This window comes from Meira miltonrushii (assembly GCF_003144205.1).
Source record: "Meira miltonrushii strain MCA 3882 unplaced genomic scaffold FA14scaffold_2, whole genome shotgun sequence".
NCBI lineage: Eukaryota > Fungi > Basidiomycota > Exobasidiomycetes > Exobasidiales > Brachybasidiaceae > Meira > Meira miltonrushii.
Window position 1 is genome coordinate 1,616,044 of NW_020289944.1, and position 13,673 is coordinate 1,629,716.

The following is a 13,673-nucleotide window of genomic DNA, read 5'->3' on the forward strand; positions in this document are numbered from 1 at the left end:
AGCTGAGAGACTGCGGGATGTAATGACTGAGGAAGGTACCGGATTTCCGACACGCGTTAGGAAACGAGACCCTGTGTACTGATCATCCGTCAATGCATTACGCTCCTCCTTTAAAGGTTTAAATTTAGCAGCAACAACAGTACCGAAAATTCCTTTGGGCGCTGCGCTTTGCTTGTCAGAAATAAATCAAGTTCATTCAGTGTGTTACCCGAGAAAAAGGGGTGATACCAAAACAGGGCACAAAATAGACAACATTTTAGCGTGTAAATTGTCATTTAAAGCTCATTGCCGCTGTTATCCTCCTCATTTCATGTTTTAACAATTAATCAAAAGCTCTTGAATAACATCTCAATATTGTATACAGGACTGTGTCTCATTGTCTTACACATGAAAGAGCAGAGCATGCATGAGCGTTTGGACTTACGCGCAGCGCTAAACATGACAACCTTTTTGCGGTGATGGGCCTATAACATTTTTTTTCTCTTTCTCTGGCTCTTCAGCTTAGCGTTACTTAGAGGCTTGAAAAAGTGCCAATATATGCATTGCCATTAAACTGCCATCATCAGTCTCAAAAAAGGTACCTTTTCTCCATACAATTCAAGCTTCTTCACTGTAGATCATAAACAAAAGAAGCAAACAAGGAGAATTGGAAGGCCAGGTGCCAAGAAGTTCACATCATCATTCTCTCAAACACTTTGACGTCATCAATCACACATTCGTTCCCTCTTTCCGCTCATTTTCAACTTCATCATTACACATTAATACTCTCAAACATCATTCACACATCTTAAAATCATGACATCCTCACCTCTTATCTCCGGCCCTGACTGGCAATCATTCGTTCAATCTGCTACCAGCAAAGCAGGTGCAAGTGGCAGCAATCTTGCAATTCCTTCAACTTCATCACCTCCGCCTTTGGCTCGTCATTGGGGTCCCAATAGCCTAGGCGGCGAGGCTTTGCAAACGCCAGTACGATCTGATGTACAAAGAAGAAACAGCAATATCACCGATCCTATCGGTTCACGTCCTGGTTCACGTGCGGATCCTGGAATTTCTCCTTCGCATTCTTCGCAATACGGTGTTAGTGCAAATAGCAGTGGTACTTCTTTACCATCTTCAGCCAATAGCAGTAACAAAAGATTGAATTCAAGACCAAGTGCTCATGCAGCAGCTGGCGTGATGGCAGCTGCGAATTCCGCCGCTGCCAGATCTCGTGCTACATCGCCTGCCATCTCAAGTTCTGACGGACATACGAGCATGATGGGTTTAGGAACGTCATACCATCAAAACTCGCTTCGCTACGATCAAGCCAGCAGTTCACCTTCTTTCATCACTGCGAAAAGTAACATGCCCGGCATGGAAGGCGTTTTTGCAGCTTCGACTGGAGACAGCATTTTCCTTGGTGACCATAGAGGACTTGCAGGCACGCCAAAATTGGTCGTCGAAGAACCAGAATCAAATGGTCGTTTGGCATCTGGTGCAGACAATGACTTACCCAATAGTCCTTCAGGCGATTTGACAGCCTCGTTTACTGGAATGATGAATCGCTCAAATGATGCACAGAGAAATGGAGAAGGTTCAAATCAATTCGGACAGAACTCTTACACTACGAGACAGGCAGCTCCGCAACCTCTTCGTTCAGAGTCATCATCCAATTTGCCCTCGTCTTCATTCTCTTCTTCTTCTTTGAATTTGCCGAATGAAGCTCTTCTTTCACCTTCTGCTGCTTCTGGACCTCTCTCTGCCTTTGGCGTGGGCATGAATGGCACGCAAAATACAGCTAGCAACGCTACACCAACCAATGCTGGTTATCCCTTCCCGGGAGGTTTGAGCAGCCCAGGTGCAAATATGAGCAGTATGCAATCATTCGGTTCCTTTTCCGATCAATCAGGCATTACATCACCCGGCGTAGATGGCTTCCGCAATACACAAAGCTTTGGTGGTGGTGGTGCAGCTGCTGGGTCGTCGGATTTTGATGCACAAATCATGTCCTCAAGAATCGTACAAGAGTTGATGGACCGCGTTATGAAGACGGAGAATGGATTGCGTGATGTTAATCGTCAAATTGTGGGATTAAACAGAAATGTTGGCATTTTGCTGGAGCGTACCAAACATATGAGCTCTCATCATCATCCTATGCGCAGTGGCAGTACACCCGTCAATTCTGGACAAGGCGGTGCACATATTGCAACGGAAGAAGTTCGAGCTCTCAGTGCACAAGTATCCATGTTGAGTGCAAGTATGTCACAAATGCTCGGTCAAAATATGGCCATGGCTTCTCCGGCCGGAATGCCAGCTGGGAATGCACAAGGTCTCAATACGCCTTTGGCAGGCTTAGGATTAGCAGGTGGTACGCCTCAACTAGGCAGCACAAGTACGGTGACTACCCCACAGTTGGGTACCTTTCCTGGAACACCGGCATATGCGAATGGCTCCAGATTTGGTGGAATGTCAAACATGAACAACATGAGTGGAGATGCAGCATTACGAATCTCAACCAACAATAATGCAATGCCACATGTGGATCGTAACAGCCGTCTTAGTCCACGTCCAGGTGCAAGTCCAGGACCAAACAATCGAAGATGGAGCTCAATGGTACCAGGAACGCCAGATGTGAGCGTTGGAACTGGCTCACAGATGACCGGAGGTGCAATGAACCCACCTGATCCGAGTGTGATTGTGACAAAGTGGGAACATCTTAACTTGCATGCAGATCTCTTGCGCTCAATCTTGAAATACGGATTAGGTCCACCAAACAAGATTCAACAAAGAGCTCTTCCGTTCTTGCTAAGAGGAAGCGATATCATTGCTCAAGCACCTCCAACGCAGGAACGTATTGCAAGTTATGTGATTCCAGTTCTGCAACTTGTGCTTAATGTTCTGCGAGGCGAGGCAACATTGCCTTCCAATATGGGCGTCCGTGGTCCCATGGCAATCATCATCAGCACTACGGTTGATCAAGCCACTCAAGCTCAACGAATGGCTATGGGTCTAGGTGCTGCATTAGGCATCCGTGTCCACATTGCAGCAGCTTCTAGTCTGGATGTAGCTCAAGAGGCCAGTGCATTGATCCAGACCCAACCTCAAATTGTCGTAGGAACGCCGCAAAAGATGATGGACCTTTTCAACTATTTGGCAAACAATACAAAAGGTGCAATTAGCTTGGAAGACGTTCGAGCTGTTGTACTGGATGAAGTAGATCAATTGATTGCTCGTAATCTTGCCGATCATGTATCGACATTATTGCGCATTCTCCCAACTCCTAGAGTTATTCAATATGGTAATTCGCCCTCTGGTTCAAATACCACACAAAGACCAGGTTTACCACCCGTTTCACCAGGCCTGCCTGCTTTCCCAGGTACTTCTGACAATAATGGCAACAACAGCGGCGCGATTCAAGTCACAAACACGGACAGACAAACAGCCATCTTTTCAAACACTGTACCTCAAGATGTCCTCAATTTTGCACAGAGTATTCATTTACGTGAATCTGTCCGTGTCCTCGTACGTCGTGAAGGAGGAGCTGTTTCGAATACAAACAATTCGAGTGGTGTTGCAGGTAGTCCTATGGGCGGCCACTCTTTTGGAACAGCACAAAGTGGTACACCGGGCTTGTCAGGTCATACAGGCAGCCAGAATACCTTCAATGCAGCTAATGGGCCTGGTTCATCGATCTCTGCGGTTCAACCGATTAACGCACTCGGTGCCAGTCCTGCAAACAATCATGCCAATCCTCTAAGTGATCCGATCTTGTCCTCATTGCGTGGTCTACGCCAATATTATCTTTATGTCGCTGTTACGACTGGCGGAGGTGCAACAAGTCCAAACCCCAACGTTGGATCACAAATGGCCCATGCAATCGAGATGAAGTTGGATGTCATCACGGATCTTTTGGAGGATATTGATTTCGGACATGCAGTTGTCTATACATCTTCTTCTTCTGCACATGAAGCCGTGACGTACAAGCTTGCCAGTAAAGGAATTGAAGCTCTAGGTATTCACCGTGACATGGCTAGCACGACTCGACAACAAGTATTGGCAAAATATCGCAGTGCATCTACCGTCTCATCAACCAATTATCATGCAGCAGGTCATTCTGTCGTTGGTGCAATGGGTAATCAAGCAAATGAAAGTGCGGCTTTGGCAGCTTTGGGTGGTGGTAATACCAATTCGAACGGATCGCAAAGGAAGAAGGCATTGGTTGTTCATGATGTCAACGTTCATCCAAAAGATGTTCATCAAGTGCCTTTGATTGTGTTTTATGATTTACCAAAAAGCGTTGACGATTACAAAGAAAAGATTGCATGTGCCGCAAGTGGCGGACCTAACAGTCGACCAAGCGTTTGTGTGAATGTTGTGACCGGTAGCGGAGGACCAAGAGGCGATATCGAAATGTTACGTACGTTGGAATGTCATCTTGGCTGCAAGATGGCCGAATTGCCAATGAATCCCGCACAAATCCTTCAATTCTAATTTCCTGTTCTTACACACTCTTTTTTCGTCTTTTTTTCGTATACAAATTTACTGTAGCAAATTTCTCTTCTTTTCTCTCTTTTTTCTTTCTCACTATGTTTATTTCCGGATCTTTCAATTTTTGTGTATGACCTCCTTTTCATCTTTCTTTCTTTATTGATTCTGTAGCTCAATCACAAACCCTTCTGTAATTTGCAATACTATGAAGAGCATCACAAAGTGTGCCATGTCTGCTTTTAAGGGAAGATTTGATTAATTGTTTAATTTAGACTGCATGCTAAATGCAAGAAGCTAAAAGTGTGGGTCAATAAATGACGATCAAAAGGAGGAAAGAAGTTACAAGCAGTGCGATAAGAGTTGGGTACTTTATCGGTGTAGGGTATTGTAGTGCTCTTTTTATTGAATTCATCTTTTCTTCTTAGAAGCCTGATTTCCTTCGTCGCGCTAAGCATGCGCAGCGCTGCGCTGGTTTGTCTTTATATCAATCAAACTGGCAAAATAGCAGTGTATCTGCATGTACGATGGAACAAAACGGCGCCTTTGATATTAAACGCGTCTAAAGTGAAAAACAGACATACGCGTAAGTTGTTTTGTGTAACGCGTGTGACGAAAAAAGAAGTGTTACTTTCTGCTTCAACGGCACCGGAAGAGAGAGAGAATTCTTTTGGAATCCTTGTGATTTTACAGTTTTTCAAAGGGCACTTGTTCTCATTAAGATCACACCCGATCAACGCACGTACTTTCATGTCCAAGATCATTCTATAGCAACTATCCGAAAAGAAAAAAAGCGCTTCATATCCGTAATTAAGATCCTTGAGTTCATTCTGTCAAGATGCATGTGCTGTATATACATTAATATCCTTCCCCTCTCATTAATATGACTAGAATTGATGACAACCAGACAATCTTCTTCCAATGCCCCAACCCTGCCTTTGATTGATTGGCCCTTCAAACGTGTGCTGGTTGGTGCTAAGCATGCAAGCACTTCATCAGTCTAGGCCTTAATTGCCTTTTTGGCGCGTTCAAAAATATGCGCTTGTGTTTGTGTTAATTGTGTGTGTGTGTGTGTGTGTGCGCGCAGCTTTTTCTTCGCCTTTATGCTGTGTGTTTGTTCCTTTTATGTTTTTAGAGTGTTTGAATGCCAGCCTGCCAGCCAGACTAAACCAAAGCCTAGCAATAAAGAAATCAAATCAAATTCATTCTTTCAACCTAACCAACACCTTCTGTCCGTCAATCTCTTCTACCTCTCGACTTCTTCTGTTTCTTTTTCAATTTCGACATAAAGCAAACAGATCCTTCTCGTTTGCTTATTTGAACTTGAACAAGCAGATTTCGATTTCGTGTCAAGTTTTTTTTCTCAACTTTTTTTCGTCACTCTCTAAGGTAAGTGTTGAGGAGGCGTATGGGCAAATGGTGGTCAACAGACTATCGACCTAGATGAGATCATCAGAAATCTGCAAATGCGACATCATACAGAACAGTGATCAAAAGACCATTTTTGTGATGGCATCACAACCAGAGCAACACACCGTAGCGCTCTGTTCTTCTAAGATCTTCGCTTGAGCTGGATCACTACAACCTCACAAAGGGAACGTTCTTCACTTCTGTAAAGCACGCAACTCTAACACAACTCCCCTTCCCCCTCTCATAGCTCTATACCCCGGCTCAAAATAGCCCAATCTCGTCAGAATGAGGGAAATCGTTCATTTGCAAACCGGTCAATGCGGTAACCAAGTCGGTACAAAGTTCTGGGAAGTGTTGTCCGATGAACACGGAATCGACCCAACTGGTTCTTACAAGGGTACATCTGACTTGCAATTGGAACGCATCAATGTTTACTACAATGAAGCTTCTGGCCAAAAGTACGTTCCCCGTGCCGTTTTGGTCGATTTGGAACCAGGTACTATGGACTCCGTTCGTTCAGGACCAATCGGAAACATTTTCCGCCCTGACAACTTTGTCTTTGGTCAATCTGGTGCTGGTAACAACTGGGCAAAAGGTCACTACACTGAAGGTGCTGAATTAGTAGACTCAGTTTTGGACGTCGTGCGCAAAGAAGCCGAAAACTGTGATATGTTGCAAGGATTCCAAATCACACATTCGCTCGGTGGTGGTACAGGTGCAGGTATGGGTACTTTGTTGATCTCAAAAATTCGCGAAGAATACCCTGATCGTATGATGGCCACTTTCTCCGTCGTACCATCTCCAAAGGTCAGTGACACTGTTGTTGAACCATACAATGCTACACTTTCCGTCCACCAATTGGTCGAAAACTCCGACGAAACATTCTGCATTGATAACGAAGCTTTGTACGACATCTGCTTCCGCACCTTGAAGCTACAATCGCCCAAATACGGTGACTTGAACCACTTGGTCTCCATCGTCATGTCCGGTATCACAACCTGCTTGCGTTTCCCAGGTCAACTCAACTCTGACTTGCGTAAATTGGCAGTCAACATGGTTCCCTTCCCCCGTTTGCATTTCTTCATGGTCGGTTTCGCACCTTTGACTGCTCGTGGAAGTCAACAATACCGCGCTGTTTCCGTTCCAGAATTGACCTCTCAAATGTTTGATGCAAAGAACATGATGGCCGCTTGTGACCCTCGTCATGGTCGTTACTTGACCGTTGCAGCATACTTCCGTGGTAAGGTTTCCATGAAGGAAGTCGAAGACCAAATGCAAAACATTCAAACCAAGAACTCAAGCTACTTCGTCGAATGGATTCCTAACAATGTTCAAACTGCTCACTGTGACATTCCTCCACGTGGCTTGAAGATGAGTGTTACCTTCATTGGTAACTCAACAGCCATTCAAGAATTGTTCAAGCGTGTTTCCGATCAATTCTCACTCATGTTCCGTCGTAAGGCTTTCTTGCATTGGTACACAGGTGAAGGAATGGACGAGATGGAATTCACTGAAGCAGAATCCAACTTGCAAGATCTGTTGGCCGAATACCAACAATACGAAGCAGCTTCTACAGATGACGAAGAGATTGTTTACGAGGAAGAAGGCGAACCAATTGAAGAATAAACACTTCGGTAGGAGAATGCAGATGATGGGCAAACGGGATCGTATATCATTGTGAGAGTGATGTTGGATCGATTGAAGATAATAAATCAAAAATCAAAAATTCTCTTTTTTTCCCTTATTTCGATGTCGTCAAAGCGACAACCTTTCATATTTATTCATTCCACCTTTCGGACCGAGAGCAAGTTTGACGACTTGATTTTTTTGTCCAAAAGAGAACTCCAATCCGACTTTTTCACTTGCTTCCGCTTGGACTCAATATTCTTGCGTTGATGCACGTTAACTACTTAACCATTCTTCTTGGTGCTTTCTCCAAAAACAACATCGTGTTTCTATTCCAACTTTCTTCTCACTTTAATGTTCTATTTACTCTTTTTTCCCGTCCAGAACGATCGAATCTATTAAATACACAGTCTTTTGCTATCATGATATCGTGAGCGTTAACGGACGGCTGCCTATTCACGCTTATCCTTCACTCAGTCTAACGGCCACCGCTTAAGCAACGGAGCGCATATATCCGGCTTGTGCGCAAAAATAAAAAGTGCGTGACTGATTGAAGAATTGAAGGCGCAAAAGCAGTGTAAAATTCTGTAATTCTCGTACGTTCCCGCAGGAAGAAAGTTGGAATAAGTTCTTCTTAAAAAATTAAGACTTTTTACACACTCTCCATCATCCATACAATTAACAAAAATGGCTGTTCTTTCTCACCCTCTCGTTCGAGATGGATGGTTCCACGAAACAAACTCTCAATGGCCCGGTCAAGCTATGAGCTTGCGTGTTCGCCGTATTTTACACACCGAAAAGTCGAAATTTCAAGACGTTTTAATCTTCGAATCAACTGATTACGGAAACGTTCTCGTCTTGGACGGTGTCATTCAAGTGACCGAACGTGATGAATTCTCTTACCAAGAGATGATCGCTCACTTGCCTTTGGCCTCTCACCCAAATCCCGAAAGAGTTCTGGTCATCGGAGGTGGTGACGGAGGTGTTTTGCGTGAAGTTGTCAAACATGACAGTGTCAAGGAAGCCGTTTTGTGCGACATTGATGAAGCTGTTCCACGACTTTCAAAGACTTACTTACCAAAATTGGCTGCAGGTTTGACTCACCCAAAGAGCACAGTTCATATTGGAGACGGTTTCGCATATTTGCAACAACCTGAAAACAAAGGTGCATTCGATGTTATCATCACAGACAGTTCCGATCCAGTCGGTCCAGCAGAAGCTTTGTTCCAACCTCCTTTCTTCAAACTTCTCAAAGAAGCATTGAAACCTGGAGGTCACATCTCAACACAAGGTGAATGTCAATGGATTCATTTGCCTCTCATTCGCGAATTGCGTCAAAGCACAAAAGCATTATTCCCAGTTGCCGAATACGCATACACTACGATTCCAACTTATCCATCAGGACAAATTGGTTTCGTTGTTTGCTCTTTGGACGCTGAACGTGATGTTCGTCATCCTTTGCGTGATGTTCCTGATTGCAATTACTACAACGCTCGCACACACGTTGCATCTTTCGTCTTACCCGAATTTGCACGTAGAGTTGTCGAAGATGGTGCACCAGCTCCCCCACCAACCATTGCATCAGGTGACGGATCAGCAAACAAGACTAAACGTGACCCCAAAAAGATCTTGTTGATGGGAAGTGGATACGTTGCACAACCTTTCGGTGACTATATGCTACGTTACCCTGAGTACTCAGTCACTGTTGCTTCGTCTCGCATCGAAAATGCACAAAAACTGGCTGATGCTCTTGGAGCTCGTGCTACCGCTCAAGCTGTTGATGTCAACGATGCTGCATCTTTGGAACAAGCAATCTTTCAGCACGATATTGTGATCTCCTTGATCCCATACACCTATCATGCCAACATTATCAAGGCAGCCTGCAAGCACAAAGTTGACGTTGTCACAACAAGTTACGTGTCCGACGCAATTCGTGAACTTGCACCTGAAATCGAAAAAGCAGGTATCACAGTCATGAACGAAATCGGTTTGGACCCTGGTCTTGACCACTTGTACGCTGTTAAGGCCATTGAAGATATTCACAGAGATGGCGGTAAAGTGAAGTCATTCTTGTCCTACTGCGGTGGATTGCCAGCTCCTGAAGCAGCTGATAACCCATTGGGATACAAATTCAGTTGGTCTTCAAGAGGTGTATTGTTGGCGTTGCGTAACACTGGTAAATTCTACCAAGCACCTCACAAAGAGCCACAAGTGGTCTCCGGTGTTGATTTGATGAAGAGTGCAAAGCCATACTACATCAACCCAGCATTCGCCTTTGTTGCTTACCCCAACAGAGATTCTTCTCCTTTCCGTGAATGGTACAACATTCCCGAAGCTGAGACTGTAATCCGTGGTACACTTCGTTATCAAGGTTTCCCAACCTTTATCCTTGCTTTGGTCAAATTGGGCTTCTTGGATGACGGTGATGCACACAAGGATTGGTTGCGTGCTGATGCAGGATTGTCATGGGCCGATGTGACTGCTAAATTGGTCGGAGCAAGCAATGCAAGTGAATTGCACGCTGCCGTCTCCTCAAAGGTTCAATTTGCCAATGCAGATGAAGAACAACAAGTTTTCAACGGATTGCGTTGGTTAGGATTATTGGATGCAAACGTAAAGGCAACCGTTCGTGGCTTGCCTGCTCAAAACAAGGCAGGATACGGTAACCCATTGGACACATTATGTGCTACATTAGAAGAGAAGTGCAAGTACGAAGCAGGTGAACGTGATATGGTTATGTTGCAACACCGATTCGAAGTTGAAGCAAAAGATGGATCTCAAAAAGTTTTAACAAGTACTTTACTCGATTACGGTGTGCCAAATGGAACAACAAGTATGGCTAAATTGGTCGGTGTTCCATGTGCTGTGGCCACACGATTGATCTTGGAAGGCAATTCGGCAATCAAACAAAAAGGTAAGATTGTCGCTCCTTACACATCAGCAGTATGTGATCCTATCCGCTTAGAATTAGAGAAGGAAGGCATCGTCTTGCAAGAGAGATACCTATAGAGAATCCCAAAATTGTAATTATGCTTCATTTGTAGCGTTGCCGAAGTGAGATGATGAAGAAAAAATCATGTGATTTTGCGAGATACAATATTGATTCTTAAAATGAACGAGCCGACGAAAGAACATCAAGTAAGAGTATAGAGAATATTATGCCGGCATATTTGCGGATCTAAGCACGTTTATTATTATGATTACGATGATGAATTCATCGAGATCATCTCATGTTTATGTCCTTGCCGGCCTGGATTTGCTCATTCCACTCTACCAAACACCCGAACCTCTTTGAGAAGGTTCGAATGTTTTGTACGGCAACGGTCCGGTAGATGGCTGTACATGTGTGCGAATAGTTTGGCGCAGGAAAGATAAATTCCGTGCTGTGTGCCGTGTAATGTATGTAATTCATCTCCCTTGATTGCGCCGTTCAAAGGGGAAAAGAAGAAAGGGGAGCAGTACAGTAGTACTTTTCATACACTTTACGTGTCACAATGACAGGGGATATGGCACTTGATCCGTGTTGTTTTCAAGATTGCATGCATGTCAAAAGGGGGTCAGTTTTTTCTAAAACGGCACTACCCCTGCTTTTTTACTTGTGTTTAGCTTTTACTGGCGTGATGCGGTAGAATTATCTGTCCATTATAAACTGTAGAAATCGAGTCTAATTGAGGGATGAAATTCACGCGTCTTGTGATGGTTGATTGCATGTTACTCTGCGCCGGTATTGCATCAACATGGCGCCCTTCTTTGCGCGGCGCGGTGTGATTGTTGAGTGAAATTGTCACAATTCAGAAAAAAAACAGGGCACAGAATATATGCCGCATTTTACACTGCATTTTGGCTTCTAGATCAGTGTTCTATTTGCGGCTTCTTGCTTGTCAAAAAAAAGAGAGATACCTCCTGATTTGAGGCTCACCTTTGACATACAAACAAACTTCCTCCCTTTGTCCTCATCGACATTTCCAAACTCTCCACTCTACATCATCATCAACAAACAAAGCCAATTCGTTAATCAAATCTTTTGTCGATCGCGAGTACATCACGTCAATCCACTCTTCGATCATCCGAAACGGCGATTCCTATCCCATCTTTCAACAAACGAGTTGTTTTCTTTGCTGGCAATTAAAACACTCTCTTTCATTCTTATCACTCTCACTTAGATTCAACACATTCTCACACACTTTTACCATCATGCGCACTTCTATAATCTTGGCGTCTTGCCTCATGGCAATCAGCGCTGTGAGCGCAGCTCAATTGGCCGGTCCAGCAGCAACTCCCAGTCCTCACTTCCAAAAACGGAAAATTATGGAAAGACACCAAAGTATGTTACCCCGAATGCCTTTGGGCAACGGTCTCTTCGGAAGTAGCGATGATGGAACCCACAAAGATTCAACAGATTCCGATAAGGCGTCTTCAACAAGCTCTTCATCAATGTCATCATCTACTTCTTCTTCCTCGTCATTTTCATCTTCATCTTCTACACGCATTTCAAGCTCAACATCATCTGCCGCGCCTTCTTCAACATCAACAGCTGCTCCGACAAGTTCCTCTTCCTCTGCAGGAACAACACCAACGAGCAGTTCAGTTGTATTCCTTACTTCAACTCTTCAGCCAACCTCAAGTTCCAGCGCGGCTCCCGCTCCAGCACAAACGAGTGGTTCATCACAAGACAATAGCGGCAGCAGTCACACAGGCTTGATTGTTGGTGTTTCAGTGGTGGGTGGTGTTGCGATCCTTGGTGCTTTGATCTTCTTATACATGAAGTTCGGCGGAAGAAGGTTTAGCGATTACGATAACGATGATGCGGATATTAAATGGCCAGAATTGAAGACGGACGAAAATGCAGCAGCAATGCAACCTTTGCCAGCCCGAAGGACGGGCGGTGCAGGATTTGATATGGGCGAAGATTCGGATCACGGTCACGATATGAACAACCTCGGCGGCGATGCACACAGCATGACAGAATACGGTGGAAAGCAACATGATTCCATGGTAGGAAGTACAACTGCGCTCAATAGTGGTATTGGTTCAGGCACATATGGTGCTGGAACCTACACCCATGGAGGTGATGCTGATACCTACAACGCTCCAGCTGGTGGTGTGACAGGTTATTATGACCCTTACGGTAGCTACAGTCACGGTGGACAAGGTCAACAGGTATTTTACCCTGATCAAACAAGTCAAGGACAAGATTTCCAAGGATACGGAGGATATGGACATGATCAAAACGCATATGGAACCAGTAGTAGCCCACAACAAAATCCTTATCGTGTTGGACAACATACTGGGCAAGGAGGATATTGAAGTTGATGCGATGATGCAATTCAACTTTACCCAGTGTTGATCTGTGTTGCGCTAATCACGGAGATAGCATACACTTATACCACACCGTGATCAACACAGACAACGTTCTTCTCCAATTTTGCAACAACTTTTATTATTTCATGGATCCTTCTCCCTCTCTCATGGATTATCAGCACTTTTTACCTGAAATGTGTTGTACTTTTGTCAGCTCGCAGGGCGGGCAATCGACTTCATTTTCCTTCTTCTTTTATGTTATCCAGTCTTGCTCAACTGTGATAGCCTCGATTTTATTTGTCCACCAGGAATATTCTTTTCTCCGCCTTTTACCTGCATGATGCCTCGGACTTTCCGTCTTTGTTTTTATAGTCCTCTTTCTTTCCCGATATCCTTTAGAACATGGATGATTTGCAAATGAACTTGCAACCTCAAAATAGACTTGCGAATGAATTTGCAGAGTATTCTATGTTCACTTCATCTCCCTCCCTCAATCTTCCACACATTCGCTTACTGTACCTCCTCCTCCTCCGACCTTTGATCACCCAGCATACATAATGCAATCTATTCACAGCATTTGAACTGATAACGATGATAAGGTGTTCGCTTTCAACCTTTCTTTTGTTTGTGCAGTGCAATGCATGCCTGTTGTGTATAGTCGCGTTGAATAATTCGTCCGAGGCAAACTGTAGTAGCTCTGCATGGCGCGGCTTAGCGCAAGAATGAATGTTTGGCAATTGGCCAGTGTAAAGGCGTGTAGGATTGAGTATATTAGCAATACAATTATAATTCATTGTGCTTGGCTTGCTTGCGTTTAATTGCTTGCGCTTGCCCTGCTGCTGCTCTGCGCCGGCACTCCACACTTTCAT

General features: G+C 44.4%; 4 protein-coding genes across 4 annotated transcripts; all 4 read left to right on the forward strand.

The window, feature by feature from the left end:
• Nucleotides 1-559: 559 nt before the first annotated feature.
• Nucleotides 560-4,695, forward strand: FA14DRAFT_189171 (uncharacterized protein). Its single transcript, XM_025501705.1, has one exon. The coding sequence runs from the start codon at nucleotides 796-798 to the stop codon at nucleotides 4,471-4,473; it is 3,678 nt and encodes a 1,225-aa protein (XP_025355481.1). The 5' UTR covers nucleotides 560-795; the 3' UTR covers nucleotides 4,474-4,695.
• Nucleotides 4,696-5,706: 1,011 nt separating this feature from the next.
• Nucleotides 5,707-7,963, forward strand: FA14DRAFT_160439 (putative tubulin beta chain). Its single transcript, XM_025498677.1, has 2 exons — nucleotides 5,707-5,856; nucleotides 6,125-7,963. The coding sequence occupies exon 2, from the start codon at nucleotides 6,163-6,165 to the stop codon at nucleotides 7,501-7,503; it is 1,341 nt and encodes a 446-aa protein (XP_025355482.1). The 5' UTR covers nucleotides 5,707-5,856; nucleotides 6,125-6,162; the 3' UTR covers nucleotides 7,504-7,963.
• Nucleotides 7,964-8,173: 210 nt separating this feature from the next.
• Nucleotides 8,174-10,603, forward strand: FA14DRAFT_171854 (spermidine synthase-saccharopine dehydrogenase). Its single transcript, XM_025500359.1, has one exon. It carries the CDS (start codon nucleotides 8,191-8,193, stop codon nucleotides 10,510-10,512), a length of 2,322 nt encoding a protein of 773 aa, XP_025355483.1. The 5' UTR covers nucleotides 8,174-8,190; the 3' UTR covers nucleotides 10,513-10,603.
• A 1,094-nt stretch (nucleotides 10,604-11,697) lies between these two features.
• On the forward strand, nucleotides 11,698-12,810 carry FA14DRAFT_154606 (uncharacterized protein; the record flags this gene model as incomplete). The annotated part of the gene is made up of 1 exon (XM_025497701.1): nucleotides 11,698-12,810. One exon carries the CDS (start codon nucleotides 11,698-11,700, stop codon nucleotides 12,808-12,810), a length of 1,113 nt encoding a protein of 370 aa, XP_025355484.1.
• Between the last annotated feature and the right edge of the window lie 863 nt (nucleotides 12,811-13,673).